Source organism: Drosophila suzukii, chromosome 3, assembly GCF_043229965.1.
Source record: "Drosophila suzukii chromosome 3, CBGP_Dsuzu_IsoJpt1.0, whole genome shotgun sequence".
Lineage (NCBI taxonomy): Eukaryota > Metazoa > Arthropoda > Insecta > Diptera > Drosophilidae > Drosophila > Drosophila suzukii.
In genome coordinates, this window is record NC_092082.1 from 8,726,900 (window position 1) to 8,743,211 (window position 16,312).

General features: G+C 35.2%; 1 protein-coding gene across 35 annotated transcripts in view; it reads right to left on the reverse strand.

The window, feature by feature from the left end:
- The window catches only part of Rbfox1 (RNA-binding Fox protein 1), a 125,028-nt gene that overhangs the window by 79,686 nt on the left and 29,030 nt on the right, over positions 1 to 16,312 (reverse strand). For 11 of the 35 annotated variants that reach the window (XR_010654135.2, XR_011604331.1, XR_011604332.1 and 8 more), the window contains one exon: positions 14,873 to 15,359. Coding sequence is in view for 27 of the 35 variants with exons in the window: in XM_036816029.3 (XP_036671924.3) it covers positions 14,873 to 14,935 (63 nt within the window). In the remaining 8 variants the exon portion in view is untranslated. Of the gene's footprint in view, positions 1 to 2,210; positions 2,541 to 4,323; positions 4,544 to 14,872; positions 15,360 to 16,312 lie in introns of those variants that run through there. The other 24 variants (XM_070996606.1, XM_070996605.1, XM_070996604.1 and 21 more) reach the window with 12 other exon arrangements.

Consider the following 16,312-nt stretch of genomic DNA (forward strand, 5'->3'; position numbering starts at 1 on the left):
TCAGTTTTATTTTTTCTTTTTTTTTCAACTAAAATATTTTCCTCTCTCTTGATCTGTACGTGGGGTATTAAATTCGCATGTGCGAAACGTTTCGAATTTTAGCTACAACTACTGCTGACAGCTAGGCGAACTTTTAATTGCAATTAATGTGAGTGACATTTGCGAAATAAACTGAAACTAGAAATCAAAATCGAATCAGGGCGGTGACGACATTGAGAAATTGCAAAATTATTGAGGAATATATGGTTGCTTGACCAACAAAAAAGGGAAATACGAAAAAAAAAAAAATGGCAAAACAAATGAATTGTTATTTAAATATTTTAAATATAATATAGAAATTAATATATAATATAAAATATATAATCTCCTAAAAATCCTTTAACTTTTGTTTTATCTATAGTTTCTTTACTAGGCCACTATCCACCAATTCAAGTGGCATATTCATCAATTAACCATAAATACAGACTCCAAAAAAGACTCGTTCTGACTTATAAGCCACAAATTCAATGTCAAATCACCGGTCTGACATCATTAAAACCCCATCGTTAAACACAAACAGCAGAACAGCAGCTTCTCGTGCCATTCATCAAAATCTGGTCTATGTTTAGGCCAGGCCAACTTCCTTATCAATCATACGACATGAGAGTAGTTTTTTACCCATTGAATTTGCATATCAAACGTACCTGCAAAGAAAAGAGTAGAGAAGACAAATGAAATAAATTAATAAAGATTGAAATTTATTCGTGGACGTGGGAAAATTTGCCAAAGATACAAGGTAGAAAAAAAAAATAATTCTTGTTAACACTTTAAAAGTATCAAATGAACAAGCAATAAATTGGGGCCAGATAATTATATAATATTAAGAATATATTGTGTATTCGATTTTAATGAGAAAAAAACCCAATAACGAGACCAAAGTCAAGTGGAAGTCGAGAGAAGCGAAAATCCGAAATCTGAAATCCAAAAAGCCGCAAACTCGACCCGCATTTTTGGTTTGGCTATCAAATTACCCCCCGTTTCTCCCCAGCAAACAATTGTCCCGCATATATAATAAAAGAAAACGAAGACAAAGTCAACATTTGGATCTAAGAGGGGTTTATTTTTTCACTTTTTTTTTGGGGGGGGGGGGGGGGGTCTAGCACACGTGTGACTACAACATTCGACATTATTTGTTGTCGTCTAAGTAAATAGGTAAACAAACAGAGACAAAAAAGCTGGTAGGAGAGGTGTGTAAAACAGAGAGTTTGACTAATAAGGATTTTAGCACGAGCTAAGATTCGCCTTAAATCGAGAGTAAGATACACAGGCCACTGCGACTGCGAGATGAAAGAAAAAGTAAATAGTGGCTCTGGAAATACAGTGGCCGCAGGTTAAATATTGTACTATTTGCTTAGGACAGGTAGCAAACTATTTTTACACTTTCTCTACAACAAGCCAAGAAGGCAAACCTTAAAGTTATAAAAACTATGTATAGGTTTTTTTGATTTATTGAAGAATTTTTACAAAAAGAATTTTATAATCCATTTAAAAATGATAAAAAAAAATCTATGGGACTCGTTTTTATTAAGAAAGAAGTGAAACATTTTTGAAAAACAAGCTTCTCGCTTGTATTAACTTAGAAAACGAGTTGTATAAACAATAAAATATAACAAAAATGGTTTCTGCGGGAAAAAGATTTAACCAATATTATATAATTTTTAGAAATTACACATGCGTTTTTACTTTTTTTTTGAAGCAAAGCATCTTAGATTCAAATGGTTTAAATATTAGACTTCAGTTTGATATCAACAGATTAAAGAATCAAAATGAAATAGTTACAAAAGGTTAATGGTTAAACTCAAGTAATGTTTAATGGGAAAAAGATTTTGGGGACTTCTTTGAAGCAAAGCTTCTTAGATTCAAATAGTTTAAGTATTAGACTCCAGTTTATAACCAAAAGATTAAAAAATCAAAATTTAATAGTAACAAAAGGTTAATGGTTATACTTAAGTAATGTTTAATGGGTGAATATTTTAAAATCCTAAATTCCCATCGTGTTACTACTGTAGTTCGTAAAACGCTTCTGCAAAATGCAACTTCAGACGGCAAACAAACAGCGTAATAGAGCCGAGTTTGCTTTTTACTGTCGCTAGCCTGCGATATTTACGATTCGCGATGTTTGGCAATGTTTGTTTTCACTGGGGTTTGCCGAGTGTCTTGTCTTTGCTTACCGGATAATACATTCCTTGCGGAGGAAGAAAAAATGCCCCTGAGCCCCACAGTTTGACGGCTTTTTATGTTCACAGTGGCGTCGCAAATGATGTTAACTCCTCTCTGGTTTCTGCTTTTCTTTCCACTCGACTATTTCTCTGCGTGTATTTGCTGGGGGTTGGCCAACAACAAGGGTAGTTCACTATTTATTTTTTCACTTATTCTCTGTTTTGCGAATATAACATTTGTTTTCCAAATTCTATTTGATTTATTTTGATTATATTCTTGTTTTTTTTGGCACAAATTTGTTTATTCTTTCTCTCTTTTTTTTGGATACACTTTGACTTTGACTACAAAGTAAGCAAGTCAGAAATGAAATAAAAATAATGATTTTAAAAAACACGCTTTTGCACTTTATGGGGAAATTATTTCTCCGCACACGCAAAACTATTAAATTTTTCAATGTCGCACGTGCGAGCGACCGAGATGGGGCGCGTCGGAGCGAAAGAGAGGGGACGAAATGGCGATATAAAGTAAAAATTCTTGTTTAGTTGTTTTTATAGGGGTGGCTTTTTCGGCCTCCTGGGAAACTGAACTGAAAACTCCCTGGATGTTTTAATTTTTCGAAAAGAAAACAGAACCGAAACAGCAAGCCAAAGGGGAATGCGCAAAAAAGACGGCGCAAACGCGGAGACAAAAGAGATGATGCGAAAGAGGCGAGCAAGGGAAAACGAAGAGGGGGCGGCAAAAAGCAGACAATTACAGTAGAAACTATTATTTCGATTTCCGGTTTTAGGATTTGTAATATTTGTTTATTTAAAATACAATACATTTTTAAAGTTTTTATTTCTTTTTCTGGTTTTAACATTACTTTATTCTCGATTTTAAACTTGTGACTTTAATTGAAGAAGAAATGTTTGACCTTACAGTAAACCTATAGAAACCAAATATTTATTCTTTGAAACCTCTCTTTTAAATCATTATACATAGGTAATCTCAATATCTTTAATATTAATAACATAATTTGCATTTTTAATGATGTTGTTTTGGTAAATACAATAAGAAATTTTAAACAAACATTTACTGCTTATCGTTTTTTGATAAGAGAAATCATTATTTTGACAATGCTTATCGCATTTATTGGTGGCAAATAATTCATTGAATTGAAACCGTTCACTTTAAAGGGCGTTTACTTTATGTTTATACAATAAATGAGGCTACTTTTTTCAAGGATAGAGATTTACTTTCAGCCAAATCTCTTTCTGTGTGTTTACTGTCTGCTTTGCAATAGGAATGGTATTCAAAATGACCACTTTAAAGAGCATCGACTGTATCTTTGAGGTCTGTTTTTCGATTTTTGATCACACACAAAGGCCTTTGATTGTCTGCGTTACTACGCATCCCTGAGATACTTTTTTCGCGCGTCTGCACTTTTTCCTGGTATTCCGTGCGCTTTGACTTATGAAACGAAATTCATCATATGGTTCTGGTTCTGTTGCGTTTATTTCCGACTTTATTACCGATTTTATTACAATTTTATATATATTTTCGCGAAAAGCGGACAAACAAAGCAGCTGAGAGAGAGAGAAGGAGAGATGCTGATGCTGTCCGCATGAGAGAGCGAAAACGCCAGATGAGTGGGAAAAATCGAATCAGAATCTTGGGAGAGCGGCCAAAAAGGATGGCAGGATAAACGAGCGGGCGAAACGGAGGCGGCAAAGGCAACAACACAGCAATGGCCACAAAAACATGTGCGCTGTGAATGAATTTTGTATTTTGTTGTTTTTTATTTATATATTTTTTTTAGTTTTTTGTGGGATGCTGCGGGTGCGAAAGAGAGCGGGGGAGGGGAACACACGGACAGGCGAAGGCGAGAAAGAGAAATCACGTCCCTCGCTGCTGCCTTTTTCTTCTTCTTTCTCCTTCTCCCAGCCGCATGGCATATATATTTATTTTTAACTTTTCATTTCATTTATCTCTGCGCGTTTTTCTCGTTTGCTTCGCTTTTGGCTTATTTCGACACTGCACTTTTCGCGTTTCAAAAATAAACACGAGTTTTTCTCCTTTCCGAATATCGCCCCAATCCCTCCCCCGCACTCGCTGTTATTTTGATTTTTGATTTTTGTTTCGTACCGCTTTTGGCTACTTTGTATTTACTCGATGCGTGTGTGCGTTTTGTTTTCACTTTCAAGCGTGCCGAGTTTCCACTGGGAAATGCGATTTACCGCTAATCCGACACCCACGACTTGTTGCGAAGAGCGGGAGAATGCAACTGCGATAACCGTTTGTTCGGCTCGGAGCACAAAAAACGTAAGTGTCGGCAGAACGTAAGGCAACGTAAGTGTCAGTAAAAAAGGGAGACAGCCTCAGCGTAAGTGTCAGTGAAAAAGGGAGATGCAAGATGCGAACGTAAGTGTCGGCAAAACGTAAGGCAACGTAAGTGTCACTCTTTTCGCCGCCCTCGTTAGTGGATTGCTCACAATTGCTCTGTTTTGCTCAGCAGGCGCCCTCTGACGTTTCAGTTTGAAATTTTTGAATCCAAGCTAGGCGTATGCGCAATTTTTGGTCCTCTGTCAGTAAACGTAAGAGTCAGTAATCTTAGAAACTTAGAAATGTAAGCAAACGTAAGTGTCAACCTTATAACCGTTTTTTTAGCCGCGCACTCTTTTTGTCGCCCTTGCGTTAGTGCACTGCTCACAATTGCGTTGCTGTTGCGAGGCTGCCACTTCTGCTCTGTTGTTAACATTCTGTTATCGATAAGTGTATCGAAATGTTGGGACAATTTTAAACTAACAGCTTTTGGGAAATAAATATTTATTGTGTTTTTTAAATTTTAAAATAATAATTGAACCTAGGAACTAATATATCAATTTAAAAAATTTCAAAATAAATGAACACATATTTTATTAAAAATGTAATTTCGTAAGCAAAAAGTATTATGGTATTATACCCTCCAAAATTATTTACTTCGATTTCAAAATTTTGGCTTTAGGATACATTTTTTGGAGACAAATCATATAACTTTTGATTATTTTTCAGAATTACTTCCAGAATTAAAGACTTTACATAAAGGTATCAAAAGAAGGGAACTAGTTTAAAGCCAAATCCAGCCAGCTTAGCTGCATCCCATGTTATTTTTTCTGCAAGCTAGTTCCGTGTTGTCCTTTGAAAAATCAGAACCCGTTTTTGACCATCAAAAAGTCGCCTTCTGGCATTGTCTCAGTTCCCTTCAGTTTTCCCCCTTTTCCCGCTTTTCCTCCCGAATTTATGCCCATCATATAGGCTCAACAAACAACGTCCGAGGTCCGACAAATCAAAAATGCGGCATGAGTCAAGTTGGACAGGGTGAAATTTCTGCTTTGGTTTTTCGGTTGGCAAAAGGAAAATGGTAGTGCCACGAGGGGTTCGGGGTTGGATGATAGTCGAGTGGGCCAGTAAAACCAAATCAAAAGTGTCAAGCCTCATTTTCGGTTGTCCAGGACAACGCTTGTCAAGATTGCATTAGCTGCATGTAGCTGAACATAAAAGAGGATTCGGGAACTATTCCAGTGAAACTACATAGAGAAAAGTTCCCCAAAATTGGTAAGATGATATATTGAAACTTTATAAGCCTGAAACCAGTTCAGATATTTTATAACGTTTTTATATTTTATATCGTCTTACTAAATAACTTTTCCAGTGAAACTGTATAGAGAAAAGATTCGCCAAAATTGGTCAAGAAGATATATAAGAGTATATGGAAACTTTATAAGCCTTAAACAAGTTTAGATGTTTTAAAACGATTATTTATACTTTATATTTTCTTAAATTCCTTAAAAATATATTTTTTTCTATATCTATATTAACAATCTTTTTTAACAAGATTTTTACTTATCATATTATATTTTACAAATAAATAATTACAATATTATTCTAAAAATATTAGAACAACTTTGCTTTTGATATAATGGAATATGATATGGTATGATAATATCGAGTAGATCTCATATAAGATCAGTCTCAAAATAACTAAGAAAATTGTTTAAAATATTTCTAAAACATGGGCACATTTTTTCCAGTTTATAACTAGCTGGACCAACAAATTGTAGGCGTGGTTGTCGGGGAGGCTTATTAACGCGACGGACAACAGCAGGCGTCAGTTGGAAAGTGGAAAGCAGCAGGAAAAAGCGCTGTGAAGGGGGGAAAAAGAGGAGATAAAGGGGGACTTTTGGATTTGAAATGCAAATGGATTCCCCACCAGGGTGAAAGAGAAAGGTGCAGGCTGACCGAAAGAGATAGTCAGTCGTAGAAAGTGAGAAAATGTTCGCACTGCATCCGTACCAAAAAGCTGCACATGATACGAAACACCCCTCAATCCCCCTTAAATTTTCCCTGCCCCTGGATTTTGCACCCGCCACCCGCATAAATTCAAAAAGTCCCCACGGTGGCAACTTTTAAATCCCTTTTGGCCGGCAAATTGTCGCCACCACTCTGAAAAACGGTGGCCGGCAAAGATGAGCAACGTGCCTGGTTTTCCACCGTCATTTCCCACACTTTTCCACGTTTTTCGGCTAAGCTGCTTGAGGCAGCCAAAGCATCGCAAAAATTGAATGCAGACGAGTTGAGGAAAAATGTAGATAGGGCCAAAGTATGAAAGATAAGTTATGAAAGTATCTTAAATATGGAAAGGTAAAAATGGGGACAAAAAAGAGGATTGGATAAATCACATTTAATATGCTTAATGGAAATGCGATGAAAAATGATTCAATCGAAGAAAAATGTGTGCGAGACGCAAATAGCTTTTCAATATATGCAACCAATATATAAAAAACAAATCAGAAAGTGAAAAATGTAAATACTATACAAGTGATATATTGAAGGAATAACAAGTTAAAAGTATTACAGAGTTCGGTTTAAGAACCTTATTACGAAAAATCTTACAAAACAAATGGGAACTAAAATATTACATTTCTAATATTTTTAAGGAATATTGCTGTATAAAATATTTTAATTAAAACAAGTTACTTAAATTGTAATGTTTTTATCTTTAGTTGTAATACTAAATTTTTTTTTAAGGTTTAATTTTAAAATATTAATCCTAAGATTATTTTTACCTCAAAAACCACCTTTGGAGGGATTAAAATACCTTTAATATCTTGAAGCTTATGCTCGCTTAATGCCTAGAGTTTCCACAGCCCCTCAATCCGCAGCCAAGCGCGACTTGGGGAAAACTAAAGGAAAATGCCTCACTCGTGTTTCCCGACCCCTCCGGTTTCCCCCCTCCCCCTTTTACTCACCCGGGAGCTGACCTGCCTCTGAGTTTGATATATGTAAAGAGGGAAAAGGGGGAAATGCGCCCAACTAACCGCAAACAATAACAAACGATGGCCAAAAGCGAAGCAGAAGCTGTTTCTGTTTCAGTCTACACCTACACCTCCATTTCCTTCAAAACCACCCCCCCTCCCCCGGGTCATAGGCGGGGGGCGTGGCAGCTGCTGGGGGATCTGTCGGGGTGCCATTTACAAGGAGCAAAGGATTTATGATGCCTGTTATCGCGCCCAGAACGCGAAGGACGCACAGCAGGCGAAAACGATGACAAAAGGTGCCCACTGGAGGGGGGAGGGGGGGGGGGGTGAAAACTCCAGGGGGGTGGGCTGGGAAAATCAGCAATGGCGTGGAAAGCAGATAACATCTCACACGCAGCCAATAAAATAAATACAAACAAAATAGAAAGCATACTTTTTAGGGCCATTTATTCAAATGACAAAATGTGCTGATACTTTAAATATTTAAAAAGTAAGTTAGGATATTTGCATAGGATATTTATAGTAAAAAAATATTTTATTTTTAATTTAAATTTAAATTAAAAGAGTACAACAAGAACTTTTCTAAATTAAAAGTATGATTAAAAAGTACTTTACTTGATTTATTATTAAAACTATAACTAAAGAATTAATAAACACTTTTATTTAATATTTTCGTTTTAAATAAATTTAAATTTTCTCAAAACTTAACAATAAATATAAGTAAATCATAAAAAATCTGTATCTAATTTTCCTAACCTGGCAGTTCAAGTGTAGTCTACAAGTGTTTAACAGGAAATTAAAAGGCTCAAAAGGGGGGTGTGGTGTGAAGAGGGTCTGAAAAGGGTTATCCTGTTTTTTTGGGGGTACAACCATAAACACATGTGTTCATTCGCTTGGAGCGAACATTAGAAAGCCTTTCTCCCCCTCTCCAATTAATTGGGACTTTATAAGGTTATTTTCTCTCAGTCAAGCAAAACCCCCCTCAAATGACCTTGAGTGTTACCATCAAATCTGCATTAATTAAATTAAATTCCCTTGCCAAAAAAAAACACACAGCGTCTAATTAAAAAGCCAAAAGCCGTTTACCCATTTAGCAGAGGCTAAAAGTATCTATTACTGGCTTCTAGTGGGTCTCTTACCGCGCCAGCCTCCTAAATTAGTCAATAAATTAAAGCAGCCAGAATGTTGCTGTTTCGCCGTTTCCGCTCGCTCTTTTTCCTAACGAGCCAAAAACCATTGCATTAAAAAAACCATTCATTAAAATGGAGAAAATGTGGCGCTCAAATTTATGGCCCAAATGGCAGCGAGTCCTGTGAGTCTCAAGTGGCAAGAAAGAAAAAAAAACAGGACTAAGAAACAGAAGCAGCTTCCCCATTCAGATTTCAAATCTTTAACTGGAGGTTTGCATGGAATTCCCTCGGCTCTTTAGATTTTTAGCACACAAATATGGGAAATAAAACGAAATGGTGGTCTTGGTTACAAGAAGAGTATCTTTGATACCCTTTTTAGGACCAATTTACTCCTAACCCATTATAAAATTGTTAAAACTCGAGTCTCTTCGTTTAACAAGAGGTTTAACCTTTGGTTAAAAAGTTCCTTACATTTTTGGGGTTAAAAATATTTTTTAAAAATACATTACTACATTTGTATTACAGTTCCTGCTCTTTTTTCTAACTTTGTATATAATTACCACCCAGTTAAGCAAAATACAAATAAGTTATTAACCTCAGGTTAGGTATTTCTATGAATGTACTGTTAATTTCCTCAATTATTGGTACATTTTTATGATTCTTTTTTTGAATAATGGGTATTTTGTATGCAGAATACGTTGGAGATTTTAAATTTGAATTTAGTTAGGGGGTCGAGGAGTGATGGGACCCACAAGCCCCACAGTTCAATGCGCTCGCCATGCACTCAATTATAATTTGCGAGCGACTCTCAGACAGAAAGGCCGCCCATGGGACGACGATGACGCGTCATCAGGCCATTAGCAAAGAGCAACCCAGACATATGCTGGGGCAGGGAAAATTGGGGATAATATAGAGCAGGAGGTGCACTAGAAAAAATACAAAAAAGGTATAAAATCAGGTAAAACTATTTATAAACGTGAAACTTTATATACAGTTTCCCGAACAGCGTAGAACCAGAAACTATTCAGAATTATCTGCGTCAAAAACAGTTTTTTATAATAATTTAAAATATTTTTCTGTGTAAAATAAAGCCAAAATGTATGCAGCATTTGAGGAATGATAAAAGCATTTTCTAGGTCCTGGTTTGGGGTACATTTCTCGAATTCTCCTGGTCGACTCCCACATCTTTTCACCCATTTCCATTCATTTGGTTTGCCCTATGTGTGTGTTTAGCTGCGGTCTCATTTGGTTTTGCTTGGTTGCTGATTTGCGTAATATTTCTTGATTTTAGTTGGGCAGATAATGCAAACATGGAAGAAAAGATGCGGGTTTTTCTTAGGGTACACAGAAGAAATAATAAATTGCGGGTGCCTCAAACTATCTTCTAACTCCCCAGGTAAAGGCTATAAAAATAAATACACAAACATTAAGCTTAATTCGATCGATGGGCAAATAAAATAGGAGAAGACCACCATAAAATCCGCAGCCACTAAGAGGCCTCCCATAATGGATTTTCCACTTTATTTTCCGAGTTGTTTTTTTTTTATCTGTTTTGGCACTTGCACACATAAAAATCTATTTGAAAGAGCCGTATTATTTTTGACTAAATTCCAAGGAGATACAATAAAATTCAATTGCAAACTTCGCTCTCGGGCAGCCGCAGAAAATGAAAACAAAATAATGAATATACTTTTCTTGGCCGGCAGAAGCTTAGAGACGCCGAAAAAGTTGGCAAGTTCTTTTTAGCCACAAGGGCGCAAAATGGGTTGCTGCTGCAGCAAACACATGTCAAATGCCCCTCCCACTTCCGCCCCCCTCCCCCGCCACCCCCTTTTTTGGCGAAAAAAACAAGTTTTTACTTCTAAGGGAAAGCTTTTCGAAAAACTTGCACGGACAAATGGCAAAACTGCTTATCTCAACAGAAAGCAAAAAGCCAAAAAAAGGAAAAAAAATAAAGAACTGAGGGAAAAAGGGCGTAAAGGCGTTCCTTAAGGGGGCGTGGCAGTTGCACTAATGGTGCCAAGCAACCGGAAATGCCGCCATGCATGTCTGCCTCCATTTGAGAGGCTGTGTATCGTGTAGTTTTGGCCCCACTTTTCCACCCAATTTTACCCCCACATTTTCCTCTTCGTTTTTCCAAGTAAATCTTGATTGCCTCTTGCTGCAAGCCAATAAAAAAATAAAATAAACTATATGTTTTTCTCACAATTCCTTCCAAGAAATCTCTATGTTTTCCTCTTTTTGTATCTACTTATATCCCCTTTTTTGCCATGATAATTTCCGCAGTATTTTCTACAAAAACAAATGGCAAACTGTCAGTTTGATTTTGAAATCAGTAACAACCAACACGAAATAAAAAACCTGATGAGCGAATTGGAATTGACATTTTGGCCAGGAGCCAAAGGAAGGCCCAAATGGAGTCAATTGAAATGGAGGTCTTATGCAAGATGGCCCAAAAAAACAGGTTGGTCGCCAAAAGAGAAGTCCCCTTTTTGCCACTCACAATTTCAGTTTAATTTACTGAAGTGCATGAAAAGTTCTTAAAATAGGATATTTCTTTTTATATTGATGTTTTAAATTTAATAAGAACCCTTTTATTTATAGTTTAAGCGTAGGCGTAAAAATATTAATCTTAATTTTTAAGAAAATATTTTCTTTTTCAGACAATAATATCTGCAAACTTTAAAACATAAATTTATATAAATTATTAAAAGTGTACTAAAAATCTAAAAAAATATTAGAAAATATTAAATTTTGTAATTTTAGTTTAAAATCTTAACTAAAATATAAGGGGTTTCATCAATAAAAAAATTTATTTTTAGTCCCTGTAACTTAGAACTTATATTTTTCCCGAAAAAGTAACGGTTAGTTTATAACCCATTTTTGTTTTTTTCAATATCAAGTTTTTTCCGTTTATTTCCTAGATTTTTCCTTTACATCAGCAACTGCAAAATAGGCTAATTATAATAAACTTCTTAATGAGGGCCAGTACAGCAACAATTTGTCAAAATTAAGCAGTTTATGGCCACATAAAAGAAAACTTTATCTGCAAAGCGCATAATCAATGCCCTGCCACGCCCACAACCGCCAAAAGGGGCAGCTGAAAACCCACGGGAAACAACAAAAAGTGTGAAATGCAGCTGAAGTTAATTGAATTTCGGACACACAGAGCATTTTCGGGAATCTCTGTGTTGTTGGCCTTTTAGTAACTAGTTGTTGTTTCTGGTCTGCCTGCTTATCCAATTAGACACGAAATTTTTGTTTCTTTTTTTTTTTGGTGTTGTTGTTGTTGATGTTGAGGGTTTGGGTTGCCAGTTTCAGTTCGCGGCATTAGCTCAAAAGTTGGCCCATTAATGGCAAACTAAATTCACTTTTTCATTTTACAGAGCCGAAAATTCCATTTCGTGAGTGAGTGCAAAAGAGTTAGTGTGGGTGCACTGGGGGAAACCAGGGAATACCTACAAATTTCTAAATTTAACTAAATTGAGTTAAGACTTATGACAAAATAATAACTATCCAGTAACTAAGAAACATAAGAAACAACTAATTAGTTTTAGTTAACTAGTTTAGGACAAATATCTTTTTTATCAAAAAATCAGTTTTAAGAACATTTTCTTCTCAATCTCAAAAATTAATCTTGAAATTTGTTTTGTTTGATAAATATAAAATATTTAAAATAGGAAGCATACTATTTAATAAATAGTATTTAAATGGTAGATCCTTTTTAGTTGATAAAACAAATTTTGTTTTAATGAAAAAATGCAAAACTGTTTTTCTGAAAGCAAGAAGAAACTATTCTAACTTGAATTTTGGAAAACCCATTTTTCCATTCATATAACAATCCTCTTAGAAAAAACATAAAAATATTATTTCTGGAAACCGAATTAAAGATATTCAATCTTGAATATAAGAAAAGTCTTTTTCACTGAACTTGTACTACCTTTTTTCAATTGTTACGAAAAATGGTTGTTGAAATAAGTACATAAGTACTATATTTTTAGGATAATACTAAAGAACCACTGTTATTTTTCTCAGTGTGGATGTGTGATTTTAGTGGCTGTTGCTATTGTTGTTGCTGTTGGTGGCAGCGGTGGCTGATGTTGATTTTCGATGTTTGCTTTTGGCCAGCCGCTGTCTACTACTCCTTTTCGCACCCCCCCCCCCTTCCTTTACCACCCCTTCTGTTTGTGATTGTGTTGGCCATCCAAAAGAAGGGGCGGCGGGGCGAGGGGGCGTGGCAAGAGGTCCTGGGAGCCGACAGAAGTTTGCACTTTGCGATGGCTGCGAACTGCGGCGGAAGTCAATAAAAGTTGGCCTAGTCCGTGGAGCGGTGAAAAGGACGACTGTCTGAGTGAATTGCCAACAGCCACTAACCAAATTAGCTGGGAAAGGGATTCGGCTTTAGGCCAGGTAACAATTTCTGCTAGGTAAAATTACCCCATTTTTGCAAAAACTTATTTTTTGAAAATCTTTCTATAAGGAAAATAAACGAACGATATACTAAAAAAAATTAAATTTAAACATTTTGGTTTGCTTACAAAACTAAACCACACATAAAAATACAAGGGGTTGCTATCTAGTATAATGTCCTGACAAAACTCTTAAAAAATAGTTATCGTCGATGATCGGCAAGTTTTTGAGAATTTACTTTAAGAAAAAAACGAAGAAAATATTTTTTTTTGTGACCTACTTTTAAAATTTTTACGAAATATTTAAATGTTAATCACCCAAGGTTAAGTAAAATCTTAAAATTCAAGGATTTTAGATTCGCCTTATTATTTTGAAAATAGAATTCGCCTCTTTATCCGCGGCGAAAGCTTTTGAATTCGCAGTTAAAGTTTTTCGTACTTTTATCCTTATCCTTAGAGTACACTGGCGCCACCTAGTCGGTTGTTCCGAGTAACTAAAATGAAAAGCTTATGCTAACATAAGAACTACCGACATCTGGCGGCTAAGAGACAAACTCACAGAAGCTTTAAAGCTTTCCAAAATTGCAACAGGTATAAAAAGCTCTCTAACACATGCAACAAAAAAAGGAAGCGCGAAAATTATATTAACCAATAAACAAATATAAATAAATAAAAACGAACCCAAATATCCTCATTAAGATTGCTCCACTCATCGTTCAATTCACCGTTCAATTGACAGCAGCGGTAGAAAATCCCCCAATTTCCCGTTATGGAAATTCCGAAAACGCCGCCACATTGAGTTTCAACTTCTAAAGGCCAATCCTGATCCATTTTGTTGTGTTTTTTAAAACCCACTTAAAACTCACTGATTTTTACACAAAAATGCTATATAATCACAATAAAAAACTAATAAAATGCAAAAATCCAGAAGCAAGCGAATAAAACCGACTAAAATCAACTGTTCACGACGCGCAGAAAATTTAAAAGGAGTTTAAAGTTTGGAAAACTGCAAAAAGGAAAATAAAAAATGGAGTCGGCAGCGAAGAGAGAAAAAGAGGATCAAAGATAATGCCCGATAAGAAAACCAAGCAAAAGGGAGAGAGAAAAGATCGCGAGAAGAGCAGACGACGCCGACGCCACAACATAAAATCTGCATCAGTGATGCCATCTTAAAACCTGGCTAGAAAATATCGTTTAAAAAGCTAAGTATATGTAGGTATTCATTTTAAAACATGTGCAATCAATTTAAAGTGAAAGTTTTTTTTTGATTAATATCCTAATGAGTAAATATATTTGATCAACTTTAGAACAAAATGTTTTGTTATCAAATATTGCAGATCTTAAGTTTTAGCTAGAAAACGGAAGTTTTCCCAGCACTGATAAAGTAACTGCCGCAGAGGAGCGCCAAAAAGTCTGCTCAAAAGTCAAATATGTGATCAAGTGCGAGCGAGACAGGAAAAAAAATTGTAACGGTATTTTGCTATTGTTGCTTTGCGGAGAGCAAAGGAAAAAAAAAAGACTTTTCTACCCATACCTCATAGAGTCTACTTCTCAGTTGTTATTTCATTTCAGTTTTAGAATCGCTTGATTATATTAAAAATAATATGTAATTGTTATTATAAAACATTTTTAGACAAAGCAAAAAATATGTATTATTCGTGAAGTGCAACAAAAAACATAAACATTATTACATTGGATTAATATTAAAGATTCATAAATCTACACCCTCTGTTTTCCCCCCGTTATATTAAAATACATACATATTGCTTTCAAAAATCAAATGATTTTTTTTGGTTTAAGATTTGCAACAATATTTTTAGGAATTATGTATCTTCTTTTTAAAGAAATTAAATCTTACCTCTCTCATATGAAATTCCACTGGCGGAACATTTCCATTGACTTCAACTGCCGACGCAGACATTTGTTGTATTTTAAGTTAAACTTTTAAAGAGTTTTATTTTTTAGATATATTTCTGATGTTCTTTATTTATATCACGAATAGCACGTATCACAATAGACACTTTATTGTATTATTTGTGACTTGACATTTGTCAGTTTTTTAGGGCTTTCGCCTATCTTAGCACCTAATTGAATTTTCGTCGGGATTTTCTAAGAATTTTTGTAAGGAAGCGCAGTTTTTTTTGTTTTTTATGGCTTATCTTGCTGTATTTGTTGTTGTTTTTATTTCGGCCAGTGGAACGTGTCGATACTACAAAATACCGACGTGATTTCCCCAATGGTAAGTCCCAAGTGGGCGGTAGTGGTGTGGGCGGTTTGACCTCTTGATTCTAGCAGTTTATTAAAGGATTTTGATTCGGCCTCATCTCTTGTTTATCTTTGAGTACCTGTAATGAAAATGAAAATGAGGGTGAGTGTTTTAAGATATTTTATATATTTTATTAAATGCTACAATCATCCATAAGTTATAGACTTATCCCATTTTTAAAATAATGATTAACTTACAAGCTCCAAGAGTAATATATATATATCACTTCATACATATACTCCTTATTTTACTAAAAAATTTTATATACATATGTACGTTTATCTCCATTTTAATATTTAATTGCAACTTTCAGGTTATTTTATTTTTTTATAAAGGCAATAGTTCAATAATTCATCACGTTAAAATGGGTTAAGGACACAAACACAGTGCAAATATTCAACCATTATAAATTAAAGGCAATACGATATTTTGTAATCTTCTTCATGGCTAGTTTGATTGTTCTGTCATTGGATTGTGCAATAAAATCCAACCACAAAAAGAAAAATACCTTTGGCTAATTTTCTCCATATTCGTATTTCAATAAATGTTTTCACATCGTTTGCATTTCAATTTAAATAAATAACTTCAACATAAAAATTCTCTCAAAGCAGCGAACAGAGGCAGAATTCCAGGAAAAATTCTTAATATGGGATTGGCCCATACTAGGAAGCTGAAAAATTAAGCAATTCAAGAGAGGAAGACTTCTTTTAACCCCTCTCAAAGAGTATTTCAACTTTGTCCAAAGGTTTGCAGAGATAATAGGGGTAATATAATTGTACTTCATTTTTATATTTTCTATGATAGAAATTTTTACAAAAATCTTATTTCCTAGCAACCAAAATTAGTTTTGAAAGATCTTTACAATATATATATTTGTATCTTAATGTAGGATAGGAGATGTCTAACTAAGCGCCTCCAAACTGGTGCTGACACATTTGGCACATGCCTTTCGGGGTGGGTGGTTCGCCCTTTCACTTTGCCACTTTTCCACCTCCTCAGCCCGTTTTTCCTGGGCCCCCATAACCCAGCATT